The sequence below is a fragment of the Pituophis catenifer genome, unplaced genomic scaffold, assembly GCF_029215685.1.
Source record: "Pituophis catenifer annectens isolate HBS135680 unplaced genomic scaffold, rPitCat1.0.hap2 SCAF_6, whole genome shotgun sequence".
Taxonomy (NCBI): domain Eukaryota; kingdom Metazoa; phylum Chordata; class Lepidosauria; order Squamata; family Colubridae; genus Pituophis; species Pituophis catenifer.
The window spans coordinates 15,759,750-15,781,667 of NW_027256886.1; the positions used below are offsets into that span (position 1 = coordinate 15,759,750).

Genomic DNA, 21,918 nt, shown 5'->3' on the forward strand with positions numbered 1-21,918 from the left:
GCGAGAGGCCGCGCGCGAGCCATTTAGGCCGCGCGCGCGACCATTAGGAAGGGGCGGGGCCGGAGCACGAGGGGTCCGGCCGGCGGGCTTCCTTCGAGTCCGCCTCGCTCCAACGGTATCGGGCTGTTCCTACCCACAGGCGCGCCGATTTACACGCCGTTCTAGAAGCTTCGATTGGAAGTCTCTCTCTCTCTCTCTCTCTCTCTCTCTCTCTCTCTCTCTCTCTGCGTGAAGAGGAGATGCCCGTACAAAAAAAAAAACCCAAGCACCCTCATTCTGAAAAATGTAACTCCCAAATAGTCGAGCCAGTTTGTCCCAAGAATTCAAACCTTTATTGCTAAGAGTACACAACATGTGTACAATAGTAACCCTCCAAATCCCAGCCTCGGGATGTCCTTCCCACATCTGGAAGGCTCCAAACGTGCGTGTTTTGTGTATAGAGCCATGGGCTAGTGACTAAGGCGCTTGTAGACGAAACAAATCACGAAAGTTGGGATTTACCACTAAATTTAGCCCACGAGCGAGCTTCCCAATTCTTTGTTATAATTTGGTCTTCAGGTAGCAAATATAGAAATAAGCTTTTCGTTTTCAAGGAAAGTAAATGCTTATTTCAGGACGATGCCGTTCCCTAGAAGATGACTAAATAGCACATTATGATGTGTATACTATGTATCCAGTGAACGATCTGGGAGTAATCCTCCCCATCTTAAAATACTGCAAGCCATGGCCAACAGAAATAATAAAAAAAGATTGTTCGCCCTCATTGATCCTCATTAGTCAAAATATTCTGCCTTAATCTTTTATGGGAGTATAGGTTAGTTTCACCTTTTGAGGCAACTATTTAATTTGGAAACAATTCTTTTCATTCTAAAGTGAAATATCAATAGTATATTTTTTTAAAAATTCCCTGTGGGTTTTTTTTTTTTTTAGACATTCAGATGCTTGAGGTATATTACTAATAGGTTAATTACAGACAAGTAAAGAATTGCAATCTAACTGAAACCACATTTTGGAGAAGTGGTTTCAAGCACTTACTTAACTAACGATAACCCAACAGACCTTGATAAGTAATTTACATTATGCTGCAGGACTTAAGAAATCCTTGATCATATCCCAAGGAAGAGTAAATCTAAAGTTTATCTACATTGAGAAAAATGTTCTTTAGGAAAAAAAAAATGAAAAAATATCTGTATCAGACATATCCAACCAGTAAGCCGCATGCAATCCTTGACAACTGGCAATATGGCCCCACAATATCATTAACTTTTAAATTTTTATGTGATTCATATACATTAACTATACTATATAGGTGGAAATGAGCACCTCACTATGCTTTGGATGCTTCTGGTTTGAAAGGATTAGCCAGTTATAAACTCTTGTCCAAGAGACACCCAAATGCGTTAACAGCACACATTCTTCAGCGAGACCCCTATGAATGAATGAAGCTAGCAGAATTACTACTGTATGCTTTAAGTGTACCACTCCAGATAAGATCCAGCACTGAGCTGGCATTGTCCCACCTGCTGTTTGCAGAGAAGCAGCAGCATTCAGAGAGACTCAAATCATTAATATCTAGGCAACATCCTCTGTATCACTTATAATCAGCTCAACAGAGACTAAAATCTAGGAAAAGCTTCCTTAGGTCAAGGGAACACTTCTAAGAATTTGAAATCAGAGTGGATCTATGTAAAGCTACGAAGAACCAACACTGGATGGAACCCAGCTGGCATCTGGGTTTAATGAAAACTGGGAAGTATAGAAATAATTGAATAGACAATTTAATTACAGTACAAGAAGATCCAGGGACACTCTAAAGAGCTATCTGATTCCTTCTGCTCTTTGTGATTGTGGTGACATGTACATGCCCTTTGTTCCCTGATCAGTGTACCTTTGAGGACGTCATGGCAGTGAGACAGAATGCAATTAATGTTGCTAATTTCTGGGGAAAATCTGTTTAATTTGTACATATTTTAATATTGTATTTTATATGTTAAATGTTATGTCATTATAGTATGCCTTATTTTAATTGTGATGCTTCTGACATGAATAAACAAACTATATTATATATTTTATATAGAGGCCCAGCAATTCCTCCTCACTTGATGTGATCCAGACAAACCAAAGGTTGGACACCCATGACTTATATCAGTGATGGCGAACCTTTTCGGCACCAAGAGCCCAAACTGGAACACATGTGCATGTATGTATGTGCCAGAGCACCGGAAACCCATGTGCATGCCTGGCTGACATGTGCATGCCTGTTTTTTAGCCGTTTTCTGGCTGTTTTTCGGGCCATTTTCATGCCATTTTCGGGTTGAAAATGGGCTGGAAAAAGGCAGAAAAACAGCCTGTTTTGGGGGCATTTTGGGGAGCATTTTCAGGCGTTTTCCGGCGCCCGCAAAGATCAGCTGGCCAGCGTGCATGTGCATGCCAGAAACCAGAAGAGCAGCTGGCGACTGCACGTGCCCACAGAGAGGGCTCTGTGTGCCACCTCTGGCATGCGTGCCATATGTTCGCCATCACGGACCTATATCATCCCTAGCAGTTATGTACCTAATGGCCAATTTACAACCTTTTTCTCTCTGTATTTATATAAATGGAAACAAAGGAAGCTGCTCTATAGATAAGCTTCGACATTTCTAAATTAGTGGTTTTCTGGGCCAGCTTATTCCTTTCTGAAGCCATAGCCTCGAGTTTTCGAATAATACAAGGTTTACTTTGGCTGATGTTGGGTGAGTGGTAATAACCTTGCAGTTATTCAAATTAACCAAACAGAAACAGTAATTTGCCTTGGAGCAAATGACAAACTCTAAAACTAAGGATAAAGTTGGCATTGAAATGGTGGAGGAAGAAGATGGGTATGGAAAGGGTTGTACTGTTCTTATTGGGCTTTTTAGTAGCCAGACTTGCTATGCCTTCACAAATGCGATAATCTTATGACACATGAAATCTAAAAAGCACAAGATGTTTTTAGGCCTATGTTATTGGAGCCGTGACAAAGATAATTTCAAGAAGCAGTTCGCTGCATGATCTTCTGTGCAGTTTAAGAAAATGTTCATGGTGGTTTATAGCATAGTAGACAATAGTGAACAAGATATCTGCATATACTATTTTATGATCTGATTTCAATGTGTTTACTCTCAACTGAAAACAATTAGAAAGACTAAGATGTTTTAAATCATTGTTTTGGTGTATGCCAGAGAATTTTTAAATCTGAATAGTTTGAAAAGTCACATTATGATTATTTTAGTCTAAAAGAAAGCAATGTTTTAGGACCAGTTGGGCCAAGTGGTTAAGACATCAGGCTAGAAACCAGGAGAAGACTGAGTTCTAGTCCTGCCTTAACCATGAAAGCTTACTGGATGACTTTGGGCCAGTCACTCTCAAGCCAATCAACTTGACAGGGCTGTGGTTGTGGAAAAAAGGAGGAGAAAGGAGGCTAATTTCGTCAATTCAACTGATCCGTTTGGGGGTACACTGTCATAATTTTAAACTGTTTTTAATAGGGTCGCTGATTTTAATTTTATTTCATTGTGATTTGTATTGGAATTTGTCATTTTGTAAGCCGCCTTGAGTCCCCAGGGAGAAAGGCGGCATATAAATCGCAATAATAAATAAATAAATAAATAAATAATTGCATGTCTCCACCTTGAGTTATTTATAAAAATAATAAAGTTGGGATATAAATAAATAAATTTTAGTCAGTTCTCTAAAACTGAAGTTTGGTCTCAGGAAAACCACTGTTTTCCAAGTCAAGTTTGATTGATTACATATTTAACCTGTGAATTACACAGATGTTGTGTAATTTAAGTACATTCTGTATACGATAATCTTTATAAAGTATTACGTGTTGCATTTTGCTTGCTTGTTTAACTTTCCAATGAAAATGTTCTGATTTTATGCATAATAGTTTTACATACACTGTATAGCATGAAGATAATTTTGGTAAAGTTTTACATAACAGGCTCATCCACCTCTACTGCCTTATTACAGGATTTGTAGTTTAAAGAGCTGTGTGGCACAGTGGTTAGAATGCAGTATTGCAGGCTAATTCTACCAACTGCCAGCAGTTCGATTCTCACTGGCTCAAGGTTGACTCAGCCATCCATCCTTCCAAGGTCAGTAAATTGGGGATCCAGATTGTTGGGAGCAAGAGGCTGACTTTGTAAACTGTTTACAGAGGGATGTAAGGCACTCTAAAGCAGTATGAATCTAAGTTTTATTGCTATTTTAAGAAGGATAAATGTTTTATGTTTTTCACTAGGCTTTCAGGCAGTCAATGAGTAAAATAAGTCTTTAGCAAAATAAGTCTATGACTACATGGATTTGGATTGGTTAAGCAAGAATTTATTACAGTGGGGAGGAAGGGTGGATCACTCCTGGCAAGAGATGGTAAAAGTCATTGTATTCCAGTGGAGTTGGGCTGAGGGCAATATGGCAAGTAGCACTAGATAGGCCCTTGCTGGGGAAAGGAGAGCTCCAAGCTTATGGTGATCTTGACTTCCAACCCAGTGGCTTCATGATGAGAACCACATGGTTGGAGTAATTATGTCTTAGGACGCAAAGTGTTGATAGTTAATACTTGCTTGTCTGCAGTAGTTCAGCGTCCTCCATAACATAGTTTTGGATAAGGATAAATACCTGACATGTATTTTCAAAATCTGAATGGTCAAGGGCAGCTCTGAACCCTTGTCAGAGATCTGCCATGCCAAGGTTTAGGTCCTTCAGCAATTTTGATGCTAGGTTTGGAGGCCAGGAGGTGTCTTTGATCATTAACATTTTTATCAGTGGTCAGAGATGCTGTCTTGAAGTAGCAGAATATGAGTGCCTGTATGTTAGATTGAGATGTAGAAACAAGCTAAGTTGGGGTACCTGTGTACCAATCACCATGCAGGTTGTAAGGATCACCTCTTGAGCTGCTAGAATTTGTTTCTGGGTGGTGCAGAACTTTTGCCTTTAGGTGTTGAGTTATTCAAAATACCTGATCAGGCAACCAACTCTGTTAATTCTTGAGTGTGCATATCTTTGGTGGTTATATGGTGGCTGTCCCTAGTTGGTAACTTGGTTTTTAGAGCTGCTCTAGAAAATGAAATACTGGAAATGATGCTGGAAGTGCAGATGGAGGAAGACAAGAAGAAGAGCGCTGGTAAATTCAGGCCTATACCATGACAACCTTCTCCCTTAGTGTGTCACTGAGCTTTCATCCAGTAACCTTACTTAAATGATCAAATCTTTTTTGGGGAAGTATCTGCATGATGTTCTCCCACCATTGTGATCAATTTGCAGAGCATTTTACAAATAAAGTGGCTTAATTTCACCAAAGTCTTGGCTCCACGTGCAGAGTCTGTAATGTTGCAATGTTACTTGAGACTTCCTTTGGCTGCAGGCTCCAAGGAAGTAGATTTTTATCTGCCACCTGCTTTTGGCATCTCTGCCTTCCTGGCTGCTGGGGGAAGTGAATGAAGAAATAGCCACTTTGATCTAATAAACTCTCAACACGCCCCTGGGTGGGTGAGTGGATTAACAGCAGTCTTGAACACCAGTCTCTGGTGTTCACCCTTCTGTAAAAGCCATCTGTGGATGAGAGGTTTTGGATAATTATTGTCCAGTCTTCAGCCTCCCATTTCTAAGAAAGGCTGTTGAGACAACAGTGGCAGACCAACTTTGGAGCATCTCTAAAAATAGATGATTTGGATCCTCTCAGCAGGAGATCACACTATGGAACAGAGACATTATTAATCATTGCTGGGTGACCTTTGTGAGCCCTGGATGAAGTAACACACTCCCTATCCTTCCTATTTTTTTTTCTGATACCATTGACCATGGCACTTTACTGGACTACCTAGGGATTGGGCCTGAATGCACTGTTTTTGAATGGTTCTGGTTCTTTCTTCAATTAGTTATTTCAATCAGTTGTGGTGAGAGATGAGAGGTAAGGAAGTGCATTCAGACTTGCAAGATTTTGTTATTGTAGGTTTACAATGAAGTAGTATGGAGTTGCTGTTTCTACAACTGCGTTCTGTGTCTATGTCAGCATTGTTTATGGGTGGATAGACAGATTTGGACCAAGTATGAAATTTGGAAGTCTTTCTAGATTTGGGATGCGAACTGAAAAGAGCAGGGGCAGGCCATAAATTAAGAGACTCCAAAACAAGGCTCATCTTTTCATCTAAATTAGGCCTATGTCAAGGCTCCAGCTAAGGAACTCAAGCAAATCAGAACTCTGAGACTTGGCTCTTTCTCAAAGGTCTTCTTTAATGAGTACATCATATCAGCACAGCTTCAATGGAAAACCAAATCTAAATCTTTCTCGTGGTTTCAGTATAATTAAACTAGGAAATAACCCCATTCCCAAGTGTCACAGTTGGTCACCTTGGTCAATTGGGTTAATTAGCAGGCTCTTCAGGCACTCCTTCCCCAACCTTATCTGTTGTCAGTAGAGACGACCTTGGTTCTGATGAGAAAACTCTTTGTTGTGTCTAGTAATGCATTCCAGCCTCCTTCCACCCCTTCCCCCTCTGTGTGGCAACTGAGGAACAGAAAAATGGCTATGGCTAGGTTCAGTTAGAAGGTGACAGCCTCTTTGTAATCTTGCATTTTCATAGATCAAGAACAACAACAAAGCAATTAAAGCAAAGCACCATTAGAAAAAGAAAACCAAATTCAGGGCAGAGGAATGATTCTATCGTTTTATTTTAGTGAATTTATATTTATTCAATATATAATACTCATTAACCACATGGGTGCCATACTTCCATTTCTTTAACAATCATTTTATACTCTTATAAATATTTTTATAAGTATTTTATATTGCCTGTGATATCCTTTGCTGGCAAATCCACTGAATGGACATTTTCAAGATCAATCAATCAGTCAGAATAGAGCTGGAAGGGGCCTTGGAAAGCCTTCTAGTCCAACCCCCTGCTAAATCAGGAGACCATATACCATTTCAGACAAGTGACTGTCCAATCTCTTCTTAAAAACCTCCAGTGATGAAGCACCTACAGCTTCTGAAGGCAAGCTGTTTCACAGGTTAATTGTTCTCACTGTTAGGAATTTTCTCCTTAATCCCAGGTTGCTTCTCTCCTTGATTAGTTTTCATCCATTGTTTCTTGTCCTGCCCTCTGGTGCTTTGGGAAATAAGCTGACCCCCTTATTTTTGACACTGATTTTTGACAGTGACTCCTCTGATCCAGCTAGAGCAGATTATTGTCTGTGCTTTCTGAAATCACTTGCTCCACTGTTTTTGAAATTTCAGGATCTTGAGTGCAAGGACTGGCCAGGATAGTATGAGCACTGTCGCAAGGAAGATGGGATACAGTATCGTGGAAAGGCTCAGAAGATGTGCTGGTTGCATATGGGTTAGGCATAGCCAAGGGAATATTCATTGTGCAGAATATATTTCTCAGGCATTGGGACACCTTTATGGAAATAAAACACTTTTATTTAAATTCTTTAAAATAATATTGCTTTCTTAAACTTGTCAATAAATACAATCGTATACCATCTTTATATGAAAGGTTTCCCAACCTTGGCAACTTTAAGATAGGTGGATTTCAACCAGGGGTGGGATGCTACCGGTTCGGACTGGTTCGGGTGAACTGGTAGCTCCAACGATCAGCTGGGAGTGAACCAGTTCTCCCTGATGATCAGATGGACCCACCTTCCCGCCTGCGCTATTTTCCTACCTTCATCTTCTCAGCTGATTCGTGTGATAGAGTGGATTGCCGTGCAAATCAGCTGTGTTACTCCTCCGAAGAAACCAGGAAGTGAAGATTTCTTCAAAATGCACAAAGCGCATGCCCGCATGCAAATTGTGCAATCACCGAACCAGTTGTTAAACCGGGAGGATCCCACCACCGATTTCAACTCCCAGAATTCTGGGAGTTCAACTCCATATATGGGTGGATGCTCCAACATTGGAGGTTTTTAAGAAGAGATTGGACAATCATTTGCCTGAAATAGTATAAGGTTTCCTACTTGGATAGGGGGTTGGACTAGAAGACCTCTAAGGTCCCTTCCAATTCTGTTATTCAGTTAAAGTCGCCAAGGTTGGGAAACATTGCTATATGACATCTAAGCTTTCTTGTCTGCTTTTTTCCATGGGAGCCCATTGCAACTTGAACAGCAAATTAACTGTGTATTTCATCTTATTATGTCTGCATTTTCACCATTCTAAAAATATCTCCGATTTCTCCAGAACTGGTTTGATACCTTTTATAAGAAATAAGTGTTGCATTCTGTTATTTGTCACTATATTCCCCTGTGCTGCATTTAATTATTCTTACTATAACAGATATGAAGAGATAACACTGAGAGGAAGGATGGATAAAGACAGGAGAAAAAGAACTGCTTAACAATTAAAATGAAATCAAAATACTATGTAAAAGCAAGATAGAGGATGTTGATCCAAACTGCAACTCGGGAGAAAAACTGTGCAGTTGTTATTTTTTTAATGTACAGTTATTTACAGATTCAAAATAAGTAAAACACTGAATATGGTAGGGGCTTTTTACTATTCAATGCCCCTTACTGAGTCTTTATCATAGTATCATGATTATCCGCTTTATTGTATAGTAATAATGGAAGATTTGATTCTGTGCAATATTTAATACGTGGAATCCATGAAGTCAGCTAATGAAGAATAATACGGAAGAATTGTCCTTTGAGAATAGTGGTTGGATCGTTTCTCTAATTGTTTGTCATCCCAGCTTCCTATCATTAAGAAATGTTTGTGTCATACTGGCAGTATGCCACCACATATAGTAGCTACTTTAACATGATGTCCTTCCTATTGCTTGTGAATTTAACTGTAACACAAAGAAAATGCTACTGCGATTTACAGGCCTTGACTTACAACAATGTAAGTCAATGGTGACCATTCAAAGTTACAGCAGCATTGAAAAAATTATTTATGGCCATTTTTCACACTTAACGACCATTGCAGCTTGGCAACGACTCATGACAGTTGCAGAGTCCTTGGGGTCGTGTGATCATCTTTTGTGACCTTCTGACAAACAAAGTCAATGGGGAAGCCAGTTTACAACTGTGTTGCTAACTGAACAACTACAATGATTCATTTAACAACCGTTAAACTGACATTTACTTCCCCTTTCCATCAAAAAAATGTCCACTGCAGACAATGGGTTCGTTTAATGACTGCCACCATCATTACATTCACTTGATGACTGCTGCAAAAAAGTCATAAAATCGAGTTAGCCAAATGATGAATGACTCACTTAATGACCAGCATGATTTTTTTAATTGTAATTCCAGGCTCAATTATGGTTTTAAGCCGAGAACTACCTGTACCACATAACAAAAGCAAGCTGAAGCTAGCTTTTAATAAAACCCATATAAAAAGTTAGTGCAAATTAAGATATATTTGAAAGTGCTGTGGTTTTCATTTGCTCAGTGTTTGGAATTTCAGAAGATCTATGGACTCCACCTGTGACTGAATCTTTAAAGCAGGCCCAAGTTTTAATCCCATCATGTCTAAAAGATGTTCTTCTGTAAGCAGCGGTAAGGTTTCTCCATCAATGACATGATCTTTAAATACCTTTAAAAACAAAAGAAATAAATATTGTCATTGAAACAATAAGCACTGTGTTGCAGGGTCATACAAAGGCTCCTGAGTCATGTCACCATAGAGCTGAAAATAACCTTACAGGTTATCTGGTTCAACTCTGCTTTCATGCAGGATCCACTGAATGTGATTTCTTGTATAGGTAGTCCTCAACTTACGATCACAATTGAGCCCAAAATTTATGTTGCTAAGTGAGAAATTTGTTAAGTAAGTGTTGCCCCATTTTATGACTTTTCGTGCCACTGTCGTTCAGTGAATCATTGCAGTTGTTAAATTAGGAACATGGTTATTAAGTGAATCTGGTTTCCCCATTGACTTTGCTTGGCAGAAAGTTGCAAAAATGATCACATGACCCCCGGGACACTGCAACTGCCATAAACGTGAGTCAGATGTCAAGCATCCAAATGTAAATAACGTAACCGTGGGGATGCTGCAATGGTCATAAGTGTAAAAAATGGTCAGAAATCACTTTTATCCAGTGCTGTTGTAACTTCAAATGGTCATTAAGTGAGCTGTTGTAAGTCGGGGACTACCTGTACTTATTTCTGCAGAGATTTAATGTGATGGAATGTGTCTACAAAGGGCGAGGTGGTATCATGGATTACAGTGAAATGACAGTTTCCCAGGAAGGAGGGAGCACATTCCAAAGAAAGAGGGGGAGAGACAAGAATTGAATCAGAAGAAAGAGGAAGAGATTTAGGAAAGCCACTCTCTAGAATCTCTCTGGGTGTGTCTTTAGGATTAGAGTCAGAGGTGGGTTTCAGCAGGTTCTAACCAGTTCTGGAGAATCGGTAGTGGAAATTTTGAGTAGTTCAGAGAACCGGTAGAAAACATTCTGACTGCCCCCCCCATCTATTCTCTGCCTCCCAAGTCCCAGCTGATCAGGAGGGAATGGAGATTTTACAGTATCCTTCCCCTGCCACGCCCACCAAGCCACACCCACAGAACCAGTAGTAAAATTGTTTGAAACCCACCACTGGTTAAGAGTAATATAGGTTAGTCTGGCAAGATTCTGTCTCTTGGTGCAAGCAAATAAATAACTAAACTTTGGCTGGGCCTGACACTTGAGGCACATATATCCAAATGCAGAGTTACAGTGTCTTATGTTAATTTTCTGAATTAAAAGATTCAGTTGCAAACACACTTACTTTCGTCCATATCTTTCTACCCCAGACTGACTAGGTTAGATTCCAGAAGAATCAAGGTGTGATGGCTATCTCACGCAACACCTCCAGTCTGTGTGATCTCTCCAAAGTACAATTTCCCCACATTTTTATCACTTTCAACCAGACTTGATTATTCCCACTTCCCTGGCACTTCATATAGGAACAGTCTTTTATTTTGAAAAATACTTTGTATTTGAAAATCGTGTTTTGTTGTCTCTTGCTAGAACCTTTTCTTTTTGGTATTTTTCCATATGCTCTGTAAACTTAAACCTTCCTGTCTCCATGCCAGCCTTGAGTGGATTTCATATACACTGTGCTTCATAAAAAAAAGATAGAATAATAGGGTTAGAAGGGACCTTGGAGGTCTTCTAGTCCAACCCCACTGCTCAAGTAGTGAACTATACCTGAACTATACCATTCCAGATAAATGGCTTTCCAGTCTATTTTTGAAAGCCTCCATTGATATCTTCACACAATACTTAGTACAATATTAGATAGCATTAAGAATAGACAACTATAGCATGGCATTACATGATAATAACAATGTTTGGAATATGATGTACTGGTATATGAATAACTAAAAGCAGCAACATATCCAAAATCTATGTAATAAAGAATGGTAAAATGAAATTAAGAGTATTATTTAAATTAGGTTAAATATAAGGAACTCTTTCCTGAGCATTTTGCAGTTGTTTAATATTTATGATTACCTGAGCATACTCAGAGCATCCTGGGAGACTGTTGATAAAACTGTATACATCTTCAACAGTCCATTTGCGAATATCTTCAGCAGATGAAATTTCTTCCCCATTTAAAGTTAGTCTGGGAGGGGCTAGGAGAATGGGGGAGAAAATCCGTTTTTATTTTTAGTGACTAGCAAAGAAGTCAGAGAAAATTCTGAACTAATGACAAAATGTTGAATCTACATTACATAAGGGAGGCCAGATTAGATACAGGTAGATCAAGGTGGCAAATGACTATCACATGACCCTGGGATGCTGCAACTATTGTAAATACATGCTAAGGATCCAAATTTTGATCACAGGACCATGAGGATGTTGTGACGGTCATAAGTGCAACAATCCGTCTTAAGTCACTTTTTTTTTTTAATATTGTTGCAACTTCAAATGGTTGCTATATGAATGGTTCCATGTGGAGGATTAATTGTAGTACACAGCAGCATTATTATTATTTTTTTCATTTTATTGGATTTATATACCGCCCTACTCCCGAAGGACTCAGGGCAGTGAACAGCCAAAAAGATAAAACACACAAACTACAAAATTTAAAAGACAATATAAAACCCAATTAAATAATTTGGCCCAAAACAAATTAAAACACCCCTAATGTTTTAAAATTTAAAATTTACAATTTAAAAGGGAAGTTAGGCCAGGCCAGCCTGCTGAAATAAAAAGGTCTTGAGAGCATGGCAGAAGGTGTATAAATCCGGGATCCTCCGTATCTCCGGGGGGAGCTCATTCCAGATGGCAGGTGCCCCCACAGAGAAGGCTCTCACCCTGAGGGCTGCCAGTCGACACTGTTCGGCCAACGGCACCCTGAGGAGCCCCTCTCTACGTGAGCATACTGGCCGGTGAGAGGCTACTGGTAGCAGAAGGTGGTCCCATAAGTACCCTAAGCCATGGAGCGCTCTAAAGGTGGTAACCGAAACCTTGAAGCGCACCCGGAAGACCACCGGGAGCCAGTGCAGCTTGCGCAGGAGAGGTGTTACATGGGAACGCCACGTCGCTCCCATAACCACCCGTGCGGCCGCACTCTGAACCAGTTGGAGCCTCCGGGTGCTCCTCAAGGGGAGCCCCATGTAGAGAGCATTACAGTAGTTCAGGCGGGAAGTGACGAGGGCATGAGTGACCGTGCGTAAGGAATCCCGATCCAGAAAGGGATGCAACTGGTGAATCAGGCGGACCTGATAGAAAGTCCTCCCGGCCGCAGCCATCAAGTGCTCTTCTAAAGACAGCCGTGAATCCAGGAGGACACCCAAGTTACGAGCCCTCTCCCCCAATAGTCAGTGATGGCACCAACTGACTATATCGGGACGCTGGAAACCACAGCCACTCGGTATTGGATGGGTTGAGCCTGAGTCTGTTTCTCCCCATCCAGATCCGCACGGCCTCCTAACTTCAAGGGCATCATTGGGGTGGTCCAGGGTGGAGATGTACAGCTGAGTATCATCAGCGTACTGATGGTACTTCACCCCGAAACTACGGATGATCTCACCCAGTGGCTTCACATAAATGTTGAACAGAAGGGGCGAGAGGACTGTGGCACCCCACATATAAGGCGCCTCGGGGTTGACCTCTGCCCCCATGCCAACACAGACTCCGACCGGTCGGAGAGAAAGGAGGAGAACCGCTGCAACACAGTGCCCCCCACCCCCAACTCTTCCAACCGGTGCAGCATAATACCATGGTCGATGGTATTAAAAGCTGCTGAGAGGTCTAATAGGACCAGGACAGAGGAACAACCCCTATCCCGAGCCCTCCAGAGATCATCAACCAATGCTACCAATGCCGTTTCCGTGCTGTATCCAGGCCTGAAGCCCGACTGGAATGGATCCAGCATCCCCCAACCTTTTGGGCACCAGGGACCGGTTCTGTGGAGAGAGGTTTTTCCACGGACCAGAGGGGTCATGGTTTCGTGTGCTGCCTGCATCCCATGGATGGGGCTGCGCAGACCGGTTTCTGGCATGCTGCAACCAGTGCCGGTTCACAGACCAGGGGTTAGGGACCCCTCTGGTATACAGTACTAAACCTGAGTCCTGAAAAATCCTAATATTGCTTCCCTTCATGAAGCTGGATCACAGTGAAAAGTTAATTTGTGCTGGAAAAGGGTTTTAAACCTTGTCCTCTCCAATACTTTTTCCCTGTGTTACAGTCCTTAGGGTTCTTTGCAAGTAGAATGTGTTCATTTATGATCACCATGCAAAGTTTCCATGAAATATATAACTTGGCTTTCATGCCAGGTTGTACTGCAGACATGGAGAATCTGTGGTTCTCCAAGTGATGCTTTCAATAATTCCTATTATCCTTCCACCTGGGACTGTTTGGCTCATAGTCTAACAAATATCTGGAAGGACATGATATCCTCCTGCATGTCCTATTACCGGTACTTACCAAAAGATAATGGTGGTTGATTGAGCATGGAGAAGCTACTTGTGAGAGCAGAGAATGTGATTTTTGATGGATCTGCATGCTTTTCATTAAAGACTAAGCAAGAATTGTGAGGATCTTTCTCATTTCCATTGTGGCCGTCAGTTGCTTCACTGGGCATTTTGTGGTTACACAAGTTCTTTCTCAAGCCACCTTCACGTTCCTTCTCATTTTTGGTGACAGCTGCTAATGGTTCTGCATGGACTTCTTGTTCTGCTTCTGGAGGCTTGCTTGGCATTTCCACTTTGGTTTCTTTTTTATCCTCGTTTTCTTCACTGAGAGTCACTGAAGCCAGATCCCTATCCTCCAGCTGGTTCTTTCCATGACTGAACTGGTAACGAGAAGCTTTGCGAATCCCAGCTCTTCTGCTTGGTCGACGGACCTGTTCCCTTTGAAGCATGGAGAGAGGTGGATAAGAGCTTGTGCCCATGAACATGGCGTTCCTCTGAAGTTCATTGAGGGTGGTCTGATGGACATACAGGCCATTGGAGAGGTGGCCTTCAGGAATGCAGTGTCTTTCTTGAAAACTAGCAGAACGAGCTGGGACATCAGGGTAAGGGAAAAAGCCCCTGAGTTTTAGAAGACTTTTTCGCTGAGCTTTTTCGAGTTCTTTTTGCTGAAACATGTCACTCATTTCCATCCTAAGTAAGGGTCATAAGCATTACACCATAAATGGAAATGCAATCTTTATCTACCGATAGGTTGCAACATATAAAGTTTGGAACATTAGGCATTGTAGAGCAGCACAAGACTATGTGATTTAGAAGGCAAAATCCCACCCACCTGCCTCTGATATTTCATGGCATCTTCTATTTTAAATAAAAAACACCATTTGAGTCCTTGAAGACCTACAGTTGGTGGAGATTATAAAGTGAAATCTTTTTCAATCAAAGGACTGCATTATCCCACTGATAACCTCAGAGGGTACTTATAGAAGTAGCCAAGGGCTAAGATCACCCACACTTCATCATTTACACACACATTCACACCCATCCTTGAATACAGCAAAATTCTTGATGACTACTTGGATCCATCCATGAAGTTTTCCAGCAACAATATGGAAGCAGATTACAGAAAGATTTTTTAGACTTCCTTGTTTAGCCTCTGGTTCTAGAAATTCTTGGTGGTCTCCCATCCAAATAGTAATCCAGGCTAGTTTAGGAGTCCACACAAAGTACTAGATGCTGGTGACTCCTGAGATACGTGCCACAATAATCATATTAACAAAAACTGTATAAAGCTGCAAGTGATAGATTTATACTAGTAGCTAATGGACAAAGATGAAAATATAGAAAGATTGCCTGTAATTTAAATAATAATACCATACATATAACCACAGTTTGAATGACAGTAACTAGTTGACCTATAAGGCATCTGACATTCTAACAATGATTTGTTTAATCAGGGTTAATTGAGTCAACCGCTGGTGTAAACATTTGTACAAACAATAAGCTAGGTGATAAACCATAAATTATGATTTAGCATGTAAATTCTAATATTTATGTGATTTAGTTCATTTTACCTGGCAATATTTTGTTTCTGAATCAATTCTTGTCTTTTGGCTACTGCTTCCATTGATTTGGATTGAAGAAAACTATATCCTAGTAATTGAATGAATGAACATAATTGAAGATTATTTTTAGCATCATTCACTTGTTTAAAACTGGATTAATACTGTATTCATAAACAAAGAAGCAGTCCACAGTGCAATCTTACAGATAATGACTCAGAGTTAAATCCAATTCAAATCCAGATTAATGTGTACAGCACAGATAGTCTTCGATTTATGACCTGTTACTTAGCAACCATTCAAAGGTGATGGATTTAATGTTAAGTGAGTTTGCCCCATTTTGCGACTTTTCTTGCCGCAGTTGTTATGTGAATCATTGCAGTTGTTAACTTGGTAACACGATTGGTAAATGAATCTGGCTTCCCCATTGACTCTGCTTATCAGATGGTCGCAAAAAAGATCACATGATGTTTCGACACAGCAATGGTCATAAATATGAATCAGTTGCCAAGGGTCTGAATTTTGATCACATGACCATGGGGATGCTGCAATGGTCATAAATCACTTTTTTCAGTGCCGTTGTAACTTTGAACAGTCACTAAACAAAGTGTTGTTAAGTCATCTATCTGTACATGAATTGTAAGCTTTTGTACAACTTTAAATGTATGAATTACATTCGTTTAGCTTGGTTAGGCAAAAAAAAATGGTACCATAGCAAATATTGGCTCCATCCAAAGCTTCCATTCCAGAGTGATTTGATCTAGACAGTTTTTTGAATAAGCAAATTGCCTGTAATGATATGTGGGAATGAAATTGGGAGACAGGAGAGAGAGCCACAATCTGGCAACTAGTGTGTAAAAGAAAGATGAAAAGTGTGAGAAACATTTCAGAAGGGATTGTTCCTATTTTTCTGGAGACTACAGGGGAAAGGAGAGGATAAATGCTTTTAGTCTTTCAAGATTCTGTTAACAAAACCTTACAACAAAGATGGGGCTAGTGTTCCTGGATGTACTTCTTGTAGTTCTTGCAAGGCTAACATTACCATCTGTGTGGCGGTGTAGTGGTTAGGATGCAATATTGCAGATTAACTCACTACTCACTGCCAAGAGTTCGATCCTGACTGGGTCAAGGTTGACTCAGTCTTCCATCCTGAGGTCGGTAAAAATGAGGACCCAGATTACTGGGGGCAATATGCTGACTCTATAAATTGCTTAGAGGGGGCTGTAAAGCACTATGAAGTGGTATATAAGTCTATAAGTATAGCATTGCTATTGCTCTCTATTTAAATCAGGGGCCTTAATTTAGAGTGCAAGTTTTCCCATGCACACCCCTACTGTTTAACACAATCAACTCAGCTCTTCAAAATTATGATTCAGATCAAATCAGAAATTTGAATCAGGCTTTGGGTGGATTTGACACCAATAGTTTTCCTACTGCTACTGTCTATTTACGTACTCAGTTACTTATGATCTTGCTCTTTCTTACCTGGTCCTTGGGAAACACAACTAGATAATAAGTTTGGGAAGTTGCCAAGTTGTGAGGTGGAAGGTCCAAGAGTGGAAGCCACATGAATCTGCCTGAGATCAGCAGGTACCAAGATCTCAGATGTAGGTAACAAATGTCTAGGAGAGCAAACAAGACAGCTAGATAAAGTGTCTTATGGGCAAATGCTGAAATTTTTTGTAAGAAAAAAATTCAAGAAAGGAAACTTCCTACATATGAATCAGTAAAAGAGAGCAAACAGTCAGTATTCAGAATCCTGAAACAAAAATTGGAAGATATAAAAAAAACACCTGACCATTTTCATGAGATATTCCTACCATAAGTACTCGTAATTCTGACCCTGAATTTAAAAACTGATAATATATTTGGATTTAATGTACACGTTAAGAAATAAATGTCGATTAGCCATTTTAAAGCCTTAAGCAAAACATCTATATTAGTGGTTTAACATTAAAAAAAAACAAAAAACAAGCAGCCAAATGGAGCAGAGGCAACTGTAGGATCAGATGTTTGGATCAAAATATGAAAGCACCTCATATGCTGTCAGTTCTGCCTCTTTGGTCTGAGTGAGCGATGTCACTACACATGTCCAAAGAGCGTGGAGCTTGTATTGTGACAGTGTGCCCACTGATTTTATTGGTCTTCTCTCTCTGATGAGGAACCATATTCCAAATTGATCTGACAGTTATGTATGGCTCCTGTTCACACAGAGAAAGAAACACTTGTGAAGCCAATAGGTAACCTTTTCTGGAAGAAAATACTCTATAACAGTATTTTTCAACTTTGGCAAGTTTAACACGTGTGAACCTCAAGTTCCAGAATTCCCCAGCCAGTATGTTGAGAAACACAGTCTGTAGTGGAAAAAGTACTAAATCAGAACTTAGATTTACAAGTAGTTCTCAATTTATCACCACAACTGGGATGGGAATTTCCATCACTAAATAATGTGGTCATTAAATGAATCACAACGGATTTTACCATCTTTTTGCCATGGCTGTTAAACAAACCCAGCTTTGGTCATTGACTTTGTCAGAAGGCCCCTGGGAAGATTGCAAATGGCTATCACATGACTCTGGGATGCTGCAACCCCTGTAAATACATGCCAGTTGCCAAGTGCCAAAATTTGGAACATGTCACCATAGGGATGCTGCGACAATTATAAGTGCAAGACCGGTCGTAAGTCACTTTATTTCACTGCTATAACTTCACAGACGTTAAATGAATGGTCATAAATCAAGGACTACATCTGTTGAACTCAAATATATTGAACACATTGGCTGGTAATTGTTGGCTGTATTGCTGCCCAATACATTTGAAGGACACAATTCAAGGAAAGCTCTCCTTGAGGTTTTGTCTTAAGGCATAGGAGATTGTTCTACACCAGGGGTGGGGAAGTATGGCCCTTTTATGACTTGTGGACTTCAACTCCCAGAATTCCTGAGCCAGCATGAACATGGCTGGCTCAGGAATTCTGGGAGTTGAAGTCCACAAGTCATAAAAGGGCCATAATTCACCACCTCTGCTCTACATGCTCTATGATACACAGACAATATTTTTTCTTTCATCCGTTGGCCAGGAGTACCTTTCCACAAACCGAGATTCCAACTGTGAAGGAATTGTCTGCATTTCATGCTGGCGCATTAGCGTTGGGTGTCCTGTCATGAACTGGCTCCTCATTAGGGTCTCTTGTTGCTGCCTCAGATCTAAAACAAATCACACAGTATCAGTGTGCTAACAATGTGTGCATTTGGTACGGCAATGCAGAGTTGACCTTGGGCATAGGGAAGGGAGGAATGTGCCGTTGAGGGGGCAGGTTTGCAGAAAAATTACACAGCCTTGAGAAAAAGGAAAGGGTGGGAAAGTTAAAAAACCTGAAAATAACTCTGCCCTGGTTTTGTTTAATATAAAATGGGAAAGAGAGAAACATTTTAAGGGTTGAAGTAAGCCCTTCCCAGTAAGGCAGGTCGCGAAAGGGGCATATCGGGAATTCCACAAAATGTTTTTCATTGCAATAAGATACAATATCAGAAGCTTAAAAGCCAGCCTCTCTGTTTATACACGTGGGGTAATTATGGCTCATGGAAAATGCTGAGGTTAGTTAGATCTCATTCTGGTTTCTGCAGGACATTGCTCTGACTTTCCTTCTGGGCCTCATTCCTGATGCAGGTTCCTGTTGCTTTTACGCAGTGCTTCCTAAACGTTTTCCTGCATTCCCTAAAATCTCTTATCTGAAAGTTTTATTGAACTTTGAGGAATAGGTCATAAGCCCTTTCCTTCAGCACCATTGTAACTTTGACCGGTCACTGAACAAATGGTTGCAACTTGGGGACTACAATTGTACAAATTGTGGTAGTAAGTAATTGTGGACTTATGACCACAATTGAGCTCCAAAATTCTCTTGTTAAGTGAGACATTTGTTAAGTGAGTTTTGCTCCGTTTTTCGACCTTTTTTGTCACAGTTGTTAAGTGAATCGCTGCAGTTGTTAAGTTACTCATACAGTTGTTAAGTGAATCTTGCTTCCCCATTGATTCTGCTTGTCAGAAGGGTTGCAAAAGGGAGTCACATGATCCTGGGACATTGCAGCTGTCATAAATATGAACCAGTTTGACAAGCCAGGAATGTTGATCATGTGTCCATGGGGATGCTTCAAAGGTTGCAACTGTGAAAAATGGTCATAAGAAGTCACTTTTTTTCAGGGCCATTGTAACTTTGAGTGGTCACTATATGAACTGTTGTTAAGTCAAGGACTACCTGTACTGCATTATATAAACAATGTCATCAAATTATTTTAATGTCATTTCAACAAATTACCACTGGTAATTTCATCAATTATTGTCTTGTAGGAACACTTCGGGAGATTTCCCCAAGGTTGCTTTTTTCAAGAGGCAACTGGATTTTCTGGTTTTTCTTTGAAGATGTTTCGCTTCTCATCCAAGAAGCTTCTTCAGCTCTGACTGGTGGTGGGCAATATACAAGTCAGAGCTGAAGAAGCTTCTGGGATGAGAAGCAAAACGTCTTCAAAGAAAAACCAGAAAGTCCAGTTGCCTCTTGAAAAAGCACCTTTGGAACAGCTGTGACCTGGATGACTGAGAATCTCCATAGACATTTGGGAGATTTTAAATATATTTAGGTACATCTTGCAATATGTAAATTGATTTCAATGTCCCTATTGTGATGGGATTTCTTACCCAAAGAATAAACACTTTTACCTAATTTTGGGTATTTTACCCAGCTTTGGGAAACACTGATTTGCAGCCTCTATAACAAAAAATTATTTCTTCCTGCATAAACCTGTTTTTATGTTATAATTTTTTATTTTGTCTGCTGTATATTATATTTTTGAAAGAAATCAGACATGTGGGAAGGCAGGATGGTGTTTTTCGTGACAGCTTTCAAAGCTGAAATCAACAACTTTGATTCCAAATCCTGCCACATCTGAGGCTGAGAAAGAGGTGATTTAAAAAACTCAAATCTGTTAGGACATGAAGGTCGGAGAAAGAAGCCTGATCTGAATTCTGGAGCTGACATATTAGATTAGAGCAGGGTTTCTCAACTGTGGCAATTTAAAGATGTGTGGACTTCAACTCCCAGAATTCCCCAGGCAGCAAAAATGTTCAAGTCCACACATCTTAAAGTTGGAAAAGTTGAGAAACACTGGATTAGAGGCTATCTACCCAACTCATAGGGGACACAGGGTCCTAACTGTTAAGATGCTAGTCTGTTGACTGGAAAGTTGGCAGTTCGAGACCCAAGTACTGCGTGATGGGGTGAGCGCCCGTCCTTGCTCCAGCTCCTGCCAACCTAGCAGTTACATGCAGATGCAATTAGATAAATAGGTATCATTTTGGTGGGAACGTAACAGCATTCCATGCACCTCCGTGTATAGTCGTACCAGCCCCCTGATCACCAAAGTGTTTTTGGACAATGCTGGCTCCCTCAGCTCAGAAACAAAAATGAGTCCCTGGAGCCAGACATGACTGGCCAGGGAGAAACTGTATTTTTTTTAACTGTATGACCTTGGGCAGCAAACATCAATAAAAACTAAGAAGAAAAGAAAAAAATTGCAACAAATAGGTCCAATAAAACAAACCACAATCACACATATAATAATATATATGACATAACTTAAAAGCAAAGTTTATTTATAATTAAAGGAATACAACTGTTAGTCTGGAAAAATATAGTGCCTGGGACTACTTGGCAAAATGTACATTCCTATCACAATGTATGTTTGTTCCGCCTTACCAGCTGCGGGGATGCCACTTCCAATTTGGTAAAAGGCTCCATCTTCTACACTTCTCTGCTTCCCGAGGATTATCATTTTTCTCATGTGATCCTGAGGATTCATGCTGTTGAAGAATGCAATTGATCAGGGAATCAGTGAAATGGAAATGTGCTGAGAGAAAGCAATTACATTAATAACACAAACATCAGAGGAATATAAATAATATAATACAGCTAATATAAAAAGGCCCTACATGTTTCCTTGTTCCACAACTCTGCATTGATGGGACATTTTTCGAGCTACTAAGAGTGTCTAAAAAGACTAAGTTCCTTGTTTGCGTCTTACACATGCAAACTCCTGGCATTTTAGTCTGCAGGTTGCCATAAAAATAGAACTGTCTTCTACCAATTAAGCCACATCATTTAATTTTGACTGCCCGGATCCTTTTCCAACTTTCAACATTATTTCCAGTCCTTCAGTAGTTAACTTTTATAGTAAAGTGAACAGGTAACTGAAAAGAGCGCTTCAATTTTTTGATGTTTCTCTCTATGGATTGGGAAATAGTTAAGAATGTGAAGTAAAGCAGTGTTTTCCAACCTTATCAATTTCAAGATGTGTGGCCTTCAACTCCCAGAATTCTCCAACCTGCATACTGGTTGGGGAATTCTGGGAGTTGAAGTCCATACATTTTAAGGCGGCTGAGTTTGAGAAACATTAGATCAGGGGTGTCAAACTGGCGGCCTGTGGGCTGGATGTGTCA

The 21,918-nt window shown here is 40.4% G+C and overlaps 1 protein-coding gene across 1 annotated transcript; it reads right to left on the reverse strand.

The window, feature by feature from the left end:
- Nucleotides 1–7,196: 7,196 nt before the first annotated feature.
- Nucleotides 7,197–21,281, reverse strand: SAMD7 (sterile alpha motif domain containing 7). Its single transcript, XM_070945731.1, has 8 exons — nucleotides 21,179–21,281; nucleotides 18,515–18,635; nucleotides 16,915–17,051; nucleotides 15,442–15,520; nucleotides 13,884–14,560; nucleotides 11,463–11,584; nucleotides 9,449–9,559; nucleotides 7,197–7,421 (listed from the first exon to the last, which is right to left on the reverse strand). Exons 1-8 carry the CDS (start codon nucleotides 21,279–21,281, stop codon nucleotides 7,197–7,199), a joined length of 1,575 nt encoding a protein of 524 aa, XP_070801832.1.
- Nucleotides 21,282–21,918: the final 637 nt, after the last annotated feature.